The 18,638-nt window shown below is 42.7% G+C and overlaps 1 protein-coding gene across 1 annotated transcript in view; it reads right to left on the minus strand.

Annotated features, from left to right (window-relative positions):
- The window catches only part of LOC138579982 (serine protease 33-like), a 33,924-nt gene extending 17,436 nt beyond the window's left edge, over nucleotides 1-16,488 (minus strand). The window contains exons 1-5 of the mRNA XM_069650210.1: nucleotides 16,464-16,488; nucleotides 14,426-14,491; nucleotides 6,164-6,326; nucleotides 4,895-5,166; nucleotides 3,660-3,832 (exon numbers count right to left, since the gene is read on the minus strand). Of these exons, the coding sequence (XP_069506311.1) occupies nucleotides 3,660-3,832; nucleotides 4,895-5,166; nucleotides 6,164-6,326; nucleotides 14,426-14,491; nucleotides 16,464-16,488 (699 nt within the window). The remainder of the gene's footprint in view (nucleotides 1-3,659; nucleotides 3,833-4,894; nucleotides 5,167-6,163; nucleotides 6,327-14,425; nucleotides 14,492-16,463) is intronic.
- Between the last annotated feature and the right edge of the window lie 2,150 nt (nucleotides 16,489-18,638).

The following is an 18,638-nucleotide window of genomic DNA, read 5'->3' on the forward strand; positions in this document are numbered from 1 at the left end:
GGGTTGATCTAGCAGGGGATGGGGGGTGTATGTATATGACGTGCACCCTGGAGCAGTATGCGTGCAAGGCATGGGTACCTGGGAAGCACACCGCCATATCTAGAAGTTCAAAGGCTGGAAAGGGAGAACATTGCTTACAAGGAAGTTCATTAATTTGGGATTAATGAAAGGAGGGAATGTTGGGACGTGGGGGCGATTGTCCCAGACCCCTAAGAGGATTTGAATGCGGCAAAGGCCTAAGCCTGTGTTGTAGATGTCCGAGGAGAGCAAAGGGGGGCACCAATAGAAGCTGCATTAGGGGAGCAATCACAGTGAAACTGAGTGCAGAGTATACCAGACATAGACTTCCATCTTGAAAAATAGCAGAAATCTTTAAAGTGAAGCTTGGCTTTGCACTGCAGCCCTTATGGTAGGTAGACCCAAGCACAGAGCATAGAAATATCTGTGTGAATGTGGGCAAGAGCGTTCCATGTGTTAAAATCGCGGGAAAAATTGCCGTCTAACATCGTGGCAAAAAGGCTGTGGTTTTGCCGCCGCAATACATGTAAAGGATGCGGGGGACACCCCCGCAACCCCCAGACCCGTTATACCATTTAATGGGAGCGGGGGACACCCTCGCAATCCCAGCTCCTCTTAAATGGTATAATGGGGTACACCTTTACTGGGTCAAACCACAGCATTTTTGCCGCAATTATTTGAAAAGGCGACATTTTTGCCACGATTTTATTACTGTATACTGTCAAGAGCTTCAGCCAGGGTGGTAGTGGGGGAGGCCACATTTATGAACCCTTCATTGTCTCATATTGTTAGCACATGCAACCGAGAAAGAATATGCCCGGCAAGGTAATGAGGGGCTGAGAGTTCCTGCAAGCAGTTATCCCACAAGAAGGAGGGCATGAGTCTATGGCCTAGTCTGGCCCAAACCCTAAGTCATAGTGACCAGGTGCTCCCATCCCAAGACCCTAACATTCCAGCATACCAGCCAGCCCAAGAACCCAGACCATGTCTCAGGAGGATAGCTCAGGGGTAACGTGTTCGCCTTGGAAGCAAGACGACACAGAGCAACGCATGTTTGATCCCCGGGTCCGGGCTTAGAACCCTCTGGGTATTAAGCGCGATATGAATAACCTATCATATCATATTATATAAAATTGTTCTAACACCCATTTGTTATAAAGGTCACAACAGAGCATTGAAAGGCCCCTGTGATTTGGGCTGTAAGGTGCCAGCGAGAGAATGTTACAATTTTAATGATCAGTGTGAGAGGACCTGCAATGGCGCTGATGCGTCTGGTACTGATTTGGGGTTTGATAGATAACATGACATCGAATGTAGCCTTCGCGCCCATGTCTACAGTACCAGGTGCACACTAGGCAGCTGATAGGACATGCTACAGGTTATACACTTAATTGCTAATTATCGGGCCTGGCACCAGATGACGTGGTGAGAAGAGCTCCATGTGGAAGAAGATGGACAGGAGAAGGTGGGACCAATGACCCTTGCATCCCATATGGAGCAGGCAGCCTATTTATAGGGTCACTCCAACCAGCTATAAGAATTTGTACACTATGTGATGTACGTCAGTTATAATGCTTTTCGCTCTTATAAGCTGCCGTCCATGTTGGTTTTGTTAGAGCACTGCCTGGCAGCAGAGTTCGTTGCTATCGCGTACTTGTTTTTTATGAGAATAAACATTGTTCTCCTTGCAAGAGGCATTTTTTCCTCGTGGGTTGTATTTTTCTGGTGTGCGTGTTGAGGGGCTTCTCTACAGGGCTCAAGGGACAGGCCACAGGTATTACATTTGTCATGGTCATCTATGGTAAAGCAAGCATGATGATTGTCATGAAAGGCTAGACTGTCATTTTGGTGCAGCCAGTCTCTAGCCATTCTTACTTTAGCGTGACATTTTATAATAGGCATCTGTGATAAAGCAAGCACGATAAGTGTTATTATGTGGCTAGACTGGCATTTTGGTGCAACCAGTCTAATCACCTCTTACAGTGTCACTGTCATGACATTATGTATTGGGCATCATAAATTGACAACTTTGGAGGGAAGGATTATGCAGTTCTCTATGCTGGTTTGGAGGGGCATCAATTGGCACTACATCTTCAAAAGCCTCAGCACGGCAGCTCAATCATGGATTGTGAAAATGGAATCATTAAGCAATGTTCTGTTCAGATCATTATTAAAGTGTGCACTGACTGGCTGCACACTGCATGGTTCTTCTAGCTCGTTATTTTCTTTGGAAGTAGGGGTTTAAAGAGTAGCTAATTTATTGTTTAATGTGCTGCACTATTCTCTAGATACAGTGATTCTTTTCACCAGATATTGGGGGTTCCCATTATCTGCATTTCACATAAAGTGTACAGCAGATTTTATTCCAAATTTGGTTAATTTTATTTGAACATGCATTTTAATGCATGCATTTTAAACTGCTTTTGTAACCTATGCTTGTGACCTGAACTTTGAGTCACATTGAGTCACATTCAGAGACTAAGAAACCAGGCACACTAAGCAACCAAGCACACCTCCAACATCCAGCTATCTGCAAACATGTCCTGTTTAGTTGAGTTGAAGTGGAGATTCAGCTATACAGCACTGGTTTGCCGTGCATAGCTGAATTTATACTTACATTCAGCTAAACAGGGAGTGTTTGACGTGTCTTTAGAATTGAACAGTAAAGGCATGGCATTGTTATAACTTACATAAGACTGGGGTGTGTCTTTTACACCAGTGTTATATAACTTATGACAGAGCGTTAGCACGGGGCGTGTGTGGTCTAGGGGTTGTGTATCCCTCAAGCCACACTCCACCCTTCCTCCACTCTTTCCCCTTTCCATCAGATGTCATGTCCCCCACAAACATTTTCAGCAAAGTTACTCCACTGGAAAGGGGCAGTAAAGGTCAGGTCAAATGATCATTGTTCCTTTGAATGAGGAAATAAATGTCTGGAGCTATTGGGAAAGTGGTTGGAAAACAGCTTATAGTTCTCTTTGTCTGGCCTCCTCTTCAGTGTGCACAGAAAACGTCCACACAAAAGTCCTTCAAAAAGTGGCAGATAAGGGCATAACAGGCCCTCTGTCTGAACAGGAATAATCCAAAGCAGCAGTTACAATCGTAGTAGCATAATTGACCTAAAATCATTTGACCTAAAATATTTGATAGAATTTTTTGACCTGTTTTTCAGTCAAATTGTATGAAATATATATATGGGGTGGGTAAGGGTATAGATTAGGTTGAGGGGAAGTGTGGGGGGCTGCAGGGGGTCTCCTCCCGCATTTTAGACTGGAAAAGGTCAAATAAATTCAATCAAATGTGATTAGGTCAAATGTTTTAGGTCAAATAGACCTAAACCGTTAAAGTGGATCCATAAAACTGACCTTTACAAGCAGGAGTGCTTGTTCTTTCTTTTTTTCCTAATCAGATTTTATTTGGCTAAGGACAACATACTGAACATAAGGATAATGTCAAAACAGTGCCTTCCTGAGGGATTGTCGGGTACAGGACATGTGGGACAATTTAGGCTAGGAGGACGGCCGTTTGAAAGGAGTTAAGCATAAGGCATTGACATAATTAATACTAAAAATAGAGGTCAATCCCACTGTAAAGTGAGGAACCTCTTGTTCAGAAGAGAGCTCATCATTGCAGTAACACACCTTACAGGAGTCCTTTTGCCCTTCCACGTATCCAGCACAAATCTTGTCCTCCTTCACCACAGCCGTGTTGGCATCCACGTTTTCATTCCCGATGTGGTACAGCTTGTCACATGTTTCAGCATCTATCAGCGGCAGCTTGATCTCCTGCAGGGCGCCGGGGGAGGGCAGGGCCACTGGAATTGACAATACATTCACTTTTAGTTTTTGCTTTGCAGCTTTTCTTTTATAGGTAGCCATTTTGAGAACAACCTTGCTAGGATACTGTGCTGTTTGCTTTCTCTCTAACATCTCCTTCACCCATTTCCCTTGCCATTACTGCCCTTTATGCTTTAGTTCCTGTAGACAGTCCTCTTTCACTCTCCCTTTGGCCAACTTGCTATATTTGATAAATAAGGTCACAAAGCTTGTGGGGGTATTTAATGAAGGCTTCGGAGCATCTTGAAAAATGCACAAAACGCAGACTGGTGCATTTCCACCACCTTCAAGACTTGCTCAGGGGCTATAACCATTTTGTTTTGTTTACAAAAGTCAATCAAACAGTGCATATCCTCAATGATCATTTGAGATTCATTGTAATTTGCTTGAGGTTAATTGTTTCCTTTGAAATCATAATCTACTTGAGAAATGTTATGTGCAGTTCTGGAATGAAGCCGCATTATTACTGTACCTCAAACCTCTTCATGCACATGGTGACATGACTGAAAATGTTTGAATAATCAATGATTGCCATTCTGATGTACTAAAGAACTCAAAATTCTGTGACAATTAAACTTTTACTCCAAAGTCTAAACCAAAGCCCAAGTGAACTAAGAGTCTCTTCTTTCACAGATCTATATATTATATAGCGCTTAAGACTGGGGGCCTGTATTTTAGGATCTCCTCCCAGTGAGAGCTGAGGCACAGGGAGATGTCACCTTAGCACACAATCACATCCAAATGCAATGTGTGGAACCTGTGAGTGGCACTGGTGGAGTCACAGTCACAGATGATCCCTTTGCGCCAATACACCCACTGAGGATAGTTTACACAAGTGATGTCACAATGCTACGATCTCTGTAATTGGGTCTCGATTGGCAATTGTATTGAGTTATTTTTGGACCTGCCAACTCATTCTGTTTTGATCCTATAACCTTGTTGGACTTCTGTCTGCCCACACCACTACGGTTCTGCCACAGATAAGGAGGATCAGCTACTTCCTTGGCAGTGGAGTGCATTCCGCCAGGACTTCCACTTACCCCCAGTAGAGATGAAACCCCAGCCGGTGAGCCAACACAGCATCCCTGTGGGGAACTGCACTCGGGAGTCGGGCAGGCAGACAGGCATGATGTAGTCTGTGAAGTTCACCGGGGCCTGCAGTTCCACCAGCGCAATGTCTCCAAGGGAGCCACTCTGGGAAGAGTAGCTGGGGTGGACCTGAACGGTCTTCACTACAGAGACGACAGAGTGGGGGTTACTGCCAGACAGCTCCAAGCCCCCGAGGAACACATTGATCTCTGAGGGCGATACCCTGAAAGAGAACAGCCAAAGAATACAATATGAGAACAACAAACTGATTTCTGCCTTAGTCATAAACATGTATGCAGGAGGCTGTTCTCTGCAATCCCTGCCCTTTCCTGAGTTTTGCTTTTAACATTATTTCTAAGCCTCCCTCTTCTACGGCAACCAGTGTTCCTACGCTGAAAATGTCCTCTCTTTACTATATGCTTTCCCCTTAGCAGATGGAATATCCCTGTCACGAGTCATTCCCTCCATTTTCCTCCATTGTGAACATATTTCTGTTCTGTAGTCTCTCTTCACAGGACCTGTAAAGTATTTACTATCAATCGCTGGACTATCCCTAGTCTGCCCTTATCCTTCTGGAGATGTATCTTCCTCAATAGGACCTAGTCCTCCACAGCTGCCTCTACAGTATACCATACCCATCATGTGGCCTCCAAAACTGAACAGAACATCCCAGGTATCCCAGGGAACCACACGCAGCACTCCAAATGTGGCCTTGCATCTAAAGGCAAGGATAATCTTCCAGGTTAGCCCTTATTGTGCATGACAAAATAAGAAACAGTGCAGTGTGTTTCCACTCTCTGTGCTCTTGGTGTGGTCCTATAATCAGGTTCTGCTTTTAAATCCCAGTTACTTCCCAGTTTCAACTATTTCACTCCTGGTACTGGGAGGCTACTTAGTCTTCATTGACCATGTTTTCTGGATAACATGAAGTTATATCCCAAAACAGTATGTGGTAAAACTATTCCAAAACCACAAGTTTGTCATGATCCAGATCATAAACTGAATTGGGGCATACGCATTGCCTGCTATCATTGGACATGACAAGGCTGGCAAGATGAGCAATGTAAATATTCTGTGTCACAAAGTACCAGTGGGGTTTGACAGGAACCAGTCCACAAGACACTATGGTTCAGCAATTCAACTTTCCTGAGCACCCACTCTAAAGCTCCTCCATGGACAACAGAAGTGGAAGCAGGCGGCCGATCACACCGGGAACTTACCTTGTGAGACAGTGCGCAGCTGACAGCAACCAGCGGCTATTTAGTAGAGTCCCTCCGCAGATATGGAGGTCCGACCTGCGGATGCTAACTTGCCAGGGCCACTCTCCACTTCGAGCATTCTGCCCTCCCACGATTCGACTTTGAAATTTGGGTCTTCCACATACTGTAAAGAAAGAGATTTACAATTGTAAATACTTTCATAATGGATTTTTTTTCTTTGTCTTCTTACTTTCAATTATGTATAAATGAATGCTAAACTCAGTTCAACATCATTGGAGAAGCCAGTAATCAGCAAGGTAGCTTCAACAGAGTCTGAGTCAGGCCCTCCTGCCCAACAGGTACAGGTCATGGGCAAATGTCTTTTTATTGAAGCTAAAAGAGCATCTTGAGTCCCTGTTCAGATGCATTGCACATTTTATCTGAACCCGATGATAATATGGGGAAGGAATGAAAGACATTTGGGCAGAATGACAGCAAGTGTGTCTTTTACCACAGAGTGGTCAGTGGCCAGCCTGGAACATTCCATAAAGAAACGGGCAAACAAAGAGAAAACCATGAAGTGGATTTCAGATTGTTTAATAAGTAGGCAACCAAGTGTTATAATTACGTTTAAAAATGTTGGGAAACAAGAAGCAAATCTTCACACTCTTAAGTGTCAGTGGCACAGAAAGTACAGCTTTAATAAAGCAATGCTGCTGATGCCCTCCTGAGGGTAAGTGCAATGTTTTCTTGGGAGCAGTGGCCATCAACCAGGTCAGGAGCATGGCTTGTGTTCGGGGCTAGAGATACAGTTGCCAGGATCATAGACTGTCTAAACTCACTGTATGCTGAGAGTACGGAGCGTTTTCACCTGGAACGTTGCGCAACCTGAAGTCGGCTGGTGAACGAAGGGAAAATAGAACACGTCCACTTTAACAACACAGGACGCTGTGGGCTTCCTCCGCCTACCCGGAACTCAAAACGTCCCAGAACCGTGAAGCGGAGTGAAGTGAGTAAACTGACAGTTGGCAGTTAGCAGGGAGCGGATGTGGCGTGGACCCCCCGAAACTGTTGCTCACGTTGTTCTTATCTGCATTACTCCCCATGAGACGGAACTATACGGACAGACCATTGTTCGCCTTCCAGATAAACTGTAAGTAAGACAGAAAGTAGTATATGAAGCTATGCCGATGTGATTATAAAAAGGCTTCTAAATTGTATTAAAGTTGGTAACAGTAGGGAAACTGTGGTCTGTGCCCTTTGATCCCTGAAGTTGAGCAAATCCAGCTAATTCTGGCAGTGATTAACTATCCTCTCAAGCCGAGGTTGGCGCTCATTGTGGATGTGATTTCATAAGATAATTCCCCTTTTAGTATGGACACAGTAACTCAGCACTGAAATCAGACTTGGCGCGAGTCGAGGCAGTGAAACCTCTGCGACTGAATATATAGTTGACCCGCGCAACGCTAAGACTGATAAGAAGCTATAAAACCCTACGTGGTTACAAGGGAAATGAAAACCAGACCACTAAAGAAAATGCAGAGTACCCAGTCAGTTGCTGAAAGAGATTCTAATGGAGAACAACACTTAGAACACGGCAAGACTCCTTCGAACCCTCAGACTCAATCAAATAACAATCTTTTGACACAGTTGGCAGAAACCATGCACCAGATGAGAATTAACGAGATGAATGTACCTGCATCAACGCCTTTACAAATGAATGAAACAAAACTGTGCGCTTTAACACCTTTACTGGTTGTGGATAGGGAATCCCCCCAATCGACCGAGGTAATTCTAAACCAAATATGTCCAGAAAAAAGAATAGAAGGAAAACTTGTGTTAAGTGAACCTGAGACACAAGTAAATGGTTCTATATTTGATTAAGTTTTTACTGAGGGCGAAGAGTCGGGTCCCCCTGAAGATTTCAGAGTGATGGGCGAAGTAGCTCACCAAACAAGATTGGACTTAATAGGAGCGTCACAAGATCAACTACTCTTGCTGCCTATGGTAAAATATGGTCCGTAGTTGTGAAACCAGAAGTGAAACCTTGGAGCAACCGAGGAAATATAGAAATTCTGACCTTGCCGCACAGTTAGCTAAAGATCTATCAATTTTAATGATGGAAAGAATCTCTACACAAAAGAGAAAGAGCCTAGCTTCAATTCAAAACAGGCTCAGTGAGATCGAACTGGATATGTCCTTGGAAGAGACATCAAGAATTTTCTCTAAGGAAATCAAAAAAGCAAGATAAGTGAAGAAGCTGGGCAAGCAGAGAGCAACAATCCGAGTCCCCAATTAAATCAATCGAACAATGAGAGTCTTGAACTCGCCAAAAATACACCATCTAATAACTATGAGTCAAATAACTCAACCAGTAACTCAGAATCAAGGTTAGCAGAATCAAATTGGGAACCAGAATGTGAGGATAAAATCCCTCCATCATTCAATAATGATGCATCTGAATTACAAAGCATCATCTTGGCCTCAATCTTGCTGTCTTTATCACCGTTCTTAAAATTATATGAAACAATCAACGACACCAGGAGAGATCAAGGCAATCTGATAGCAATGCTGCAGACAAAGTTATTAGTAGTTGAGATCATAGCGATGAAAGTAGATTCTCGCTTAGAAAAAGAAACTGAAACCTCGATGCTCTGGTAGAATTGTTTGTGCGATTTAGCATGTAGAAAATCCACTGACACATCCACTTTGATGGAAGCAATCCTAGAAGATTGAAGATGGATGTGTTCAGTGTGGAAAGACCTGAAATATAAAGAACCCTTGACCCAAGTAAATGCTCAAAAGGTTGCCCCTGAGAAAACAGATATTCCAATAGTGATAATAGATCTAGTTCAACTAGACCAAGGAATCAAGGTAACATCAAATGTCTTCTCGAACTTCACGGAAAAGACATGGCAAGATCAAAAAGAGCACAAGAAAAACCATTGATGGTTATAAGAAGAAAACAAATAAGCAACCAACTATGAAAAAGTAAAACAAATATAAACGTTCAAGAGCATTTTTAAGAAACTTGAGAACACCCCCACCACTGTCAGCAACTCAATCCTCCAAGCGAGCTCGGAAAGAACTGACAATACTGGGAAGCGAAGAGATACCTGTTTCAAAAAAGTTTACAATGTTCCCTAACAATAGCAGTCTATCTAGAGATGACACTTGTGAACTGGAAGACATAACATGTCTAAGTGACTTTTTAGAAATCATCGAGCAAGAAGAAGATGACCATCGGAACAACCACTCTGAAGCAGAATGGGTGGAAATGGAATGCTTAGTTGCCAAAATTACAGATGAAACCAGCTCGAAGGAGGCAACAAAGAAGAAAGTGTTGGACAACCTTGCGAGGGCTCGAGAAGAGGCAAGTGAATTTCTGACTATGGAACAGAAAAGAAAGAAATTGAGCCAACAAAGTCCACAACAATCCATGTATCCTGCAAGATCAAAAATGAAAAACCTCCATGTGGGTAGAAGAATGATTAAGAAAGAACTGCCAAAAATCTACTTGGAACGGATTGGAAATGCTCGTAAAACTCCCATCTTAAATAGAACGAATGTGATGAATCTATTTCAATCATACCAAGTCTGAGATTCCTATTCTAGATGAAAGTGAGAAATGACTACCACTGGGCTATGACCTAAAAGATTATCAAAGATCAAGCAATCACTCAGAGCAATTATCGAGAGTTCCAGAAAAAGCCTGCAGGAAAACATATAATGGCAAAGAGGCATCAAGAAGGAAAGTATGCATGAATAATAGCGCAAAGACAAATAAACAAGAAGACAGAAATCGAGTAGAAGGGGGTAAGAAAACCACCAAAAAACCTGCCTATGTGGCAAGAAAAGGAGAGAAAAAATGCTCAATCAAGAAGGCCGTTATTAGAACCAATAGAAAGAAACCCAGTGGGGAGTTGTTCACCAACAAAAACTCATGGGAAATATTCAATTGCAAATACACCTGATCCAGTGCGCTCCACAGTAAGAAACAATCAACATGAAGAGAGGAGCTGCCCAGTAGAGGAGAATGATCACTGGAGATGGCTAGCAGATACTTTAACAACCCGAAAAAAGAAATAGAATACTTGTAAGGACGTACCCCGTGGATTTGGTTTGCTTCCTGGAACACCAGAGGATTTAAGGCCTTATTCACGAATAAAATAAAAGCCATAACAAAATACGACATCATTTGCATGCTGGAAACTTGGTTGAGGAGTGCTCCATCCTGTGACGTCTATGAAGCTTTCATAAATCCAGCATGCAAAGGCCTCTTGAGAAGACCTTTTTCGGGGCTGGTTGACTCAGACTATGAAGTAGTTGCACATGAGATCCCAAATCCACATTTGCAAGTATGAAATTTGCTAAGGAAAAGTAAGAGCAAACTGTGATATTAATAAATGCATACTGGAGGACGAACTCAGCTCAAGAACTTAATTTTGTTCAAGCAAGTTGTAAAGAAATAGAAATTTAATATACAGTTACTGGATGACAAAGGATTCCCAAAAAAAGCCAAAGAGTTACAAGGAAACACGCAGAATTGACAGCAAGAAATAAATCTAAGAGATCTTTATATGTTGAATGGAAAAACACCTGGAGACACCCCATGGAGAAGTACCTGGGCTTGAGAAAATAAAACATCTTGCTTAGATTATCATTTTGTGTCTGGGAAATTGAAAGAAAGATTTAAGAAGTTATCACTAGTAAATTAGATCACAAGCTATCACAAGCTTGTAGCTATGGCCCTAGAAAAAAGCAAAGTATAGAAGAAACGTGATTTAATCGAACCAGTTGAAATAACATGGGCAAAAAACAGACTAAGAATAAAATAGAGAGACATAGTGGAAATTGGTGGACATTTTAGTGAAGCATTGGGAGTCGATAAGAATCAAGTGAACTACACATGGATATTGAAAGATTTCTCTAAACCATGTAAGAACTGCAGTGCGACTCCAAGAAACACATATGACCCGCTAATACATAATGAAAAAACACTTCTTTGTGCTGATTTGAGGACAATCAAGACCCAAAAACCCTAAATTGGATAGAACTAACCCGGAAACGGAAATAAAAATTCAAAAACTGGTTTATTGCCATGAAGTCTCAATGCCGACAATCACAAGCAGAAAAAATGCTAAAAGCAATCTGTCAAATAAACACCAGGAAGCTTGGGAATTACTAAATAATGGAGGTTCCTTTATAGCAGATAAAATGCTTGGGCAAGTGAGTGAAGCCAGATGGCGCGAACATTATACGAGTCTATTTTCTGACCATGATGATGCACCGAAGGAAATTACTAAAATTCAAACTGACTGGGTTATAGACATCGACAGGGAAGATGCAACAGCAAGGATTAAGAAGCTTAGTGCCTCAAAAGCTGCAGGCCCAGATGGGATATCGAACTCTTCATAATTGGACTCCCAAATTTAAGAGCATTAGAATCAAGATCAGGAATCTACATGGCCTTTCTGGATTTAGAAAAAGTGTTTGATTGTGTAAATAGAACAAAATTGTGGACAAAAGTAACAAAAATGGAATTGCCCCCAAGACTTGTTAGCAGTAATTGAAATGCTCTACACGAACACCTCTGTACAGATAAGGCTAGCAGGGTCGGGGGTGCTCTCCAGAAAAATCCAGACATATAGAGAACTGAAACAGGGCTGCGCTCTAGCCGCTTTTCTGTTCAGTTTATACATAGCTTATATAGGAGTGTCACAGGAAAAAGTAAGAGCATTTCCCCCAAAAACAAATTGGAACATTACAGCATGGGAACTTTATGTGGATGACATTGTCTTCGTGGACCTAACTAATTTCGGTCTACATATTGTTTTCTGCAATATCTTGAGATATGAAAATCAATGCCGCTAAATATAAAATACTGAACATGACATCAGTTCGAAGGCCCCAGCGAGCAGATCAAATCTGGTGGCTGAGTAATGTGAAGATGGAAGATGTAGACACAATGAAATATCTAGGAGTCTTAATCAATAAGAACTGTGATGAGAGCGCTCATTATGGCGTACTACGAACAAAAACTAAACGCTTAGCAGCAGAAGGCATAAGAATTCTTAAAAAATACAGCAGATATTTCATCAAACCGCTTTTATTATTCTACCGTCAGAAAGTAGTTCCTATACGGCACGGAGGGCCTGCTATGTCTACCTTGGAAAATTTGGCCCATCCTTGAAGGATTATTCTGGCGGAAGTGTTTGCGACTACCCAATGCCCTCTCAATGTCAGTTATACGCCAAGAGCTCTCTCAGACTACAGTCATTAGAGATCATAGGTCTGTGGAAGTCCATCACTTTATATTGAAAAACCAAACTGGCAGAAGTTGAATACTCCTTGGAAATCTTTAAATGTGAAGAAGGCACTATTGACCTGACGTTACAAAAATGGTGGGTGAAGATTGCAAAAATGTTGAAAGAACATGATTTAGACAAAATGAATTACTTGCGAACCCTATGAAAATCAAAAAGACATTGTTAAAGGAAGATTGGATTGAAATAATGCGTTTAAGGAATTTAGATCTGAGAAGACTAGCTAACGAAAATGAAAAAAGAGGAATAAATCAACTTCCATTATATCTGCACAATTGTCCCTCCCCAGTCTACAGAGATCTCTTGTTGAGAGCAAGACTGAACATTCTTCATACAAGGGAGGTCGCAATGGAGAGAAAGTTAATACCTCTGGATGAAGCATATTGCAGATTCCGTGGATCAAATGGACGGACTGAAACCCTCAATCACTGGGTAACTACTTGCCCTAGCTTGTCAATATTACACACTACCCATCTTAAGAAACATCAAAAAATGTGTGATATGTACCTGGACAAGAGCTGGTGGGACTAGATCCTAATGGGGGAGAGTACCAGTCTCTGCTTAGAAGTGCTCACATTTATTGAAGTCATTCTAGTGAAAGCTAAAGAACACTAACCTATTTGATATAGACTGCTTGAAGCTAGTGAACTAGGGCTCTTCCTTTTTTCTACTTCCTTTTCTTTTTTCTTCCTTTTTTATCAGTTCAAAATTCCTGATGATTTTAATCAGAGAGAGAGTGAATAGTGATAAGTAAAGAAATTGGCGGATCTCTTTCTGTTGAATGGGAGGAGGGGATATCGTGTATGTACATGGTTAGAGTAACTTGGTTAGCTAACTTGTAGCTCTGAGAAGTTTAAACCAATAAACATTTCAAAAAAATAAATAAACACAGACATAGGCACGAGGCAGAGCAGAATTGGAAGTCATCCATCCACACGCATCGGGCGTTGCACCAAACAAACCACTAAGACAGGGGTAATGCCCGGAATCTGAGGGATGAATGATACAAAGAGGAGCCAAGAGGCAATGACTTGCCTCATGAAATGGAGGCACAGTAAGTGTCGAGGCAACTTAAAGTCTTTAAGGAGAACTATGGGCTAAGCGGGTTTGCAGTCTCAGTGTCTCACCCAAATAAACTCACACTTATGACATTATCTCTTAGGGCTGTCAGAAATGAGCTCCTCTCTTGGAAGCATCAAGCTGCCTATATCACCGGGACACCAGTGCAGGGCATGGCCTACTTAGCAGAGAATGGCCCACTCTGTGACCCTTCTATAACGTCTTGCTTACGGATTTCTCTTCAGGCACACATCTGACCTGCCGCGCATGCATAAAATGAGCTCTCTGCGGCACAAAAGCTTGGTTCTTGTTGCATGGGATCCCAAGGGTCTCATAGGGCAGCGTCATCACAGCAATGGGCTGGGAAACACTTTCTGAAGAGGAAGAGACCTTTCCAGGGGAGGACAGCAGAAGTGTAGGACGTTGAGTAGTGGTCAGTTACCACCATGTAGATTTATTGAAGATGACGCTTCTGGCTCCACCTGCTTCAGCAAAGCCCAAGAAGTAGGCTCTCCTGGTATCTGGCACAGCATTCTGGGAGATGTGGTGATAACATGCATCTAGTTCTGATTCTAGCTAATCCCATATGTCTCTTAATTGTCTGGAAATTAGGTAGATGTTGTGATACGCCAAAAGGCAGGCACAGTACTGTGAACGCAAGAAGCAGCTGCCCTTGTTATACGTTTATTCAGGCTCATTTTAAATTATTTTGTCTTGCAAAAAATGTCAAGAACAAAAAAAATAGATATTGGGAGGTAAAAAGAAAAACTGTTATTGCCGAATACAAATTTAAATAAAGAATCTTTTACCAACATTTGTTTAAAAAAAAGAATTAATTAAATTGCAGCCTGTCCTGCGCATGCTTTTTGCCAGTGAAATGATTAGGAGAGGTACTTACAGTCATTCGCATCCACATTGTCAGTAGCAGTACTCAGTTCAGAGATCACATTGCCATCAGCGATGCCTGAAGAATAAAATTGGAGAAATAAGACACACTTGATGTAGTCTAATGACAACGAGAGCCACAGTTCAGGAGACTCACTGGATCAGACCTAGTTAATGCCCTCCAGGGCAAAAATACTCCAGGCTAGTGAAGGCCATCAAGTCCTCAACACTACTGGGAAAACCTCCCAAAACCTTTCAGCTGCAGGCACCTTATCCGGAAGCCCAGGGCAATCCCAGGTGTTTGTATCAGCAGATAGAGCTTGTGATGCTTGTTTATGAGTTATCTCGGGTCACCGGCGGGAAGGGATGCCCCCATACAGGTTGCTCTGCCTGCCTGCTTAGGACCCAATCAGGGCCACAGGATGCCTTTCAAACAGTCTTGGGAAGATAGCTCGGGAGCAACGCGCTTGCCTTGGAAACAAGATGACACAGTGCAACACAGGTTCAATGACCGGGTCTGCGCTTAGAAACCTCTGGGTATTAAGTGCGTTATAAATAACCAATTACAAGAGTCTGTAATTTAGCCAGCCATGTTTACATTTGAATAAGTTACAATAACAAGATTGAAAGGAGATTGCAAGAAACATATTGGATGTGAATATGATATATGCTTGCACAATAGCTGATGTGAGCCTGATTACAGACCCCTTAACCAATGAGAAGATTTAGTACAGCATAGCAACCGATGGGAGGATGATCACAGGAGCGATATCTGATGGGATGTGGATTACAGCACAATAACCAATGGGATGATGATTATGGGTCCAGTAATTGATGGGAAATCATCACTGGCAAAATAAAAGTCTGAGATAGTAATTGCAGCTAGCCACAAGCTCAGCATTATCGGCAGTAAGGAGTAAAGCAGTTTAAAAACAGTTTTGGGACATATGTTTTATAAAATAGCACTGTTTGTCAAACCAAAACAGTGCAAGCCTTGGTGCACCTCCAGTTCAGCGGTATTGTTGAGCTCTACACTATCAGATAAGAAGACCCTTTAATATAATGATTCCATGCATTTTTTAGCTGCTGACCCTATTGAACACATCCAAGAACACATTGGGAAAGTTACTCTGGGTGGCTTATTTTACAGGACACATAATGGGCTTGGAAATCACTGAGAGTTGGATTAAAACATGTTATCAGGATATTCTAACAGAGAGCCCAATTCTCATGAATATGTTGGATCCGTGCAATGTGTTAGGCAGAGCAGTGCCTTGTGTCATTGCTGTAGATCCTCTCTCAGGCGAGGTCTCAGGATCCCTGCGATGATGTGTGTGTGGGATTGTGGGATGCATCGCATTCTGTTCCTGCACACAGCAGGGCGGGACACAGAGCAGGCATGCCTGGCTTTGTTTTGACATGTGACCTGTCAATAGAGCCTGTCTGAGTTGCTGGCTGCCTAAAGGCGTTGGCATTCTGCCAAGCAGACAGAGGATGTCAGTAATTATTGGTTCCAGTTTCAAGAGGTACTGAATAGTATACACAAGTGTTCTCATCACAAAGGGCTGCGCAATCAATTTGCTTATTCTAGCGCCTAGATTTACTGCCACTGTTTAATGAATAGAGTGTATGGTGGTTGCTTGGAGTCCTAGGCAAATTAACGCTATATAAATACGTATAATGAATACAATAAATATTAAATGAATTATGGAGACTCTGCAGCTCTTTTGAGACACAGTGATGACATTTCGAGGCATCATATCCCTCCTGTGTATTACTCTTATAGGTCTTGTTTCTTAACTCTAGAGCGATTTAGGGCTAGTACTAAGGTAAGCATCTACAAGCGGGGCCACCATCGGAGGGCCAACCGAGGGGGTCAAATCTATAACATTTGCCATCATCGTAAGGGAAGTTCCCCACCCCAAAATGAAAATGGCATTTTGCATTCCTAGCATAAATCCTTGGCACTGGCCCCGGTGCAAGCATGCAGATGCTTCCAGATGCACACTACTGGAGTAATGCCACAAGCTGTGTGCCCAGCGACGCCTGACCTTCAATGCCGCCACCTGGCACCATCTCACCAGGAGCATCTTGGATCTGACTTGGTGATTTTGGCAACTGGGGAATGGCTTGCTGGGACCTTGCTTACAGTGGAAATAGAATAAACATGATTCTCAGCATAAAAATTACAGTTGGTTAAAATGTCTGGACTGAGCAAAAATGCTCATGACGATCCTCGGCCACTTTGCAGCACTTTGCATTTTGGTGGATTGGGTCTGCCCTAGTAGGTTTTATTGTCTAATGAACCTACTGCCCTTTCTGAGGAGGTGCATCTGGGTTATTGGTTACAGAAAATGTAAAACATGATGTTGCTGAAAATGTTGGCCTTGGATTAAGACTGAGAAAAATAATTCTTACCCTGGAAAGGGCTCTTAGCTAATCAGCTGGCTGGATACATGGAGCCAATCTACCAATGCTCCGGCAGCCACCTGCGCTCCTAAACTGGGTCCCAGCATTTTCCTTTGCAGCATCTCAGCCCCTGAAAACCCAGCTCCACTTCATATCACCCCTGATACCCACATCATGCCCCAACCCTCATCCTCCTATTCCTGACCCACCAACTTCACTGCTGCTGCTGGGCTTCTGTCTCTGGCTGCCATGATTCTTCCCCTGTCTGCACCGAGCCCTGCCAAAGAAACAGAAAGGGACATTGTCCCTTTTTTAATTTTATTTACTATGGTGGTGGCCATCTTTATTTTTTTATAGATCAGGCTCACACAATATGCACACACCCCTCTCCCAACCAAAGGTCCCTTTCACATGAAAAGCAGGATTTTTCAATACTCACTCAAAATGGCTTTGCATGTGTGATTGCAAATGAAAGCAGTTTAAATGGGAAAAATGTACCCCTGCTAACATAAATGGTCAGGAGAAAGACATGATGTGCGTGTTGACAAAAAGCAAAGTGTATTATGTTTCACAAAAAGAAAAGCCACTTAGTATTTGTGAAAAAGTGTCTCTAGACCAGAGGCAAACCCTCTTACTGGCTGTTGGACACGTATCACCACAAACTCCCCCACTGGAAGGCTGGCATAATAGTGTTTACTACAGCATTAAAATTTGGCTTTCCTGAAAGGTGTTTCCCCTGAAGGCTGGGATCGGTGCAGAGACAACTGGCCTTGGCTGGAGCATGACCAGATTGTAGATAGTAGGTATGAAAAGGGAGGCTGAAACACCAACTTCAAATGGGCAACTAACTTCAAAGAACAAGCTGCAAACACAAAGAAAAAAAAACTCTAGTTATAGGCAAGCCCAGTGAGACCACCTGGCCAGGAGGCTGGAAAATTGCCATTTGTCCCACATGAAGGTTTACTATTAATTTGAAAGGACTATTATCATTTAGGCCTATTTCCTAGAAAACTTAAGTCGGATTTACTTCATTTATGTACCATTTCTTAGCTAGTTTCCAGGCAATTTTGAAGATATAAAATGTATGCACCTACGAGTTAATGAACTGTAATGGCCAGTTAAACTAGGTTCCTGGCTGATCTGAAAATGTCCAAATGTGAGAGTTGGTGAACTGGTGGAGGATAACCTTAGCAATATGGGAAAGAATATTACATAATCATAACTGTTATGATTTTTACAGAAATGGCAGAAAATTGCCACATGGCAGTGCAACATGGTGCTATCATCTTATTTATTTCCCCATAATTAACTGAAAAGGAAAATAGATATGTTATAACAGTTGCTAGTAACATTCTGAAGTTTTGCAACATAACTAGTTTTTGCCAAGGGGCGTGGCTTGGCAGCCATGGAATAGGCTGGGTCTCTGCAGTGCTCTGTGATCCGACGAATGATCCTGGGATGCTGGAGCTACTACACTTGAAGTTGCCATCTGAAAATTAAGTTATGGCTGTGGGAAGGTGGCAGGAAGAGAAAGAGCTCATTTGCACCTGAATCGGCCCGTGAGGATGTGTGCAATGATACTTTGTTGCGCGGATTGTCAGCGGCAACAAAATAACAAAAAATGCGGATCCGCGACAACAACAAAGGGACTGGTGAAAAAGCTCCGACGCGTGCGAAGAAGCTGTGAGGGAGACAGGACGGGGCCACTGCGAATGCAGAGTCTGTATGGTGCTCCGCCCGACTCGGCGAGAAAAGATAATTAAGGGAGCAGAGCTGTGAGGTGAAGGGGGACCGAGGGGCCTTGCAGAGGACTGAGA

Source organism: Ambystoma mexicanum, chromosome 3p (genome assembly GCF_040938575.1).
Source record: "Ambystoma mexicanum isolate Mex_15411 chromosome 3p, UKY_AmexF1_1, whole genome shotgun sequence".
Taxonomy (NCBI): Eukaryota; Metazoa; Chordata; class Amphibia; order Caudata; family Ambystomatidae; genus Ambystoma; species Ambystoma mexicanum.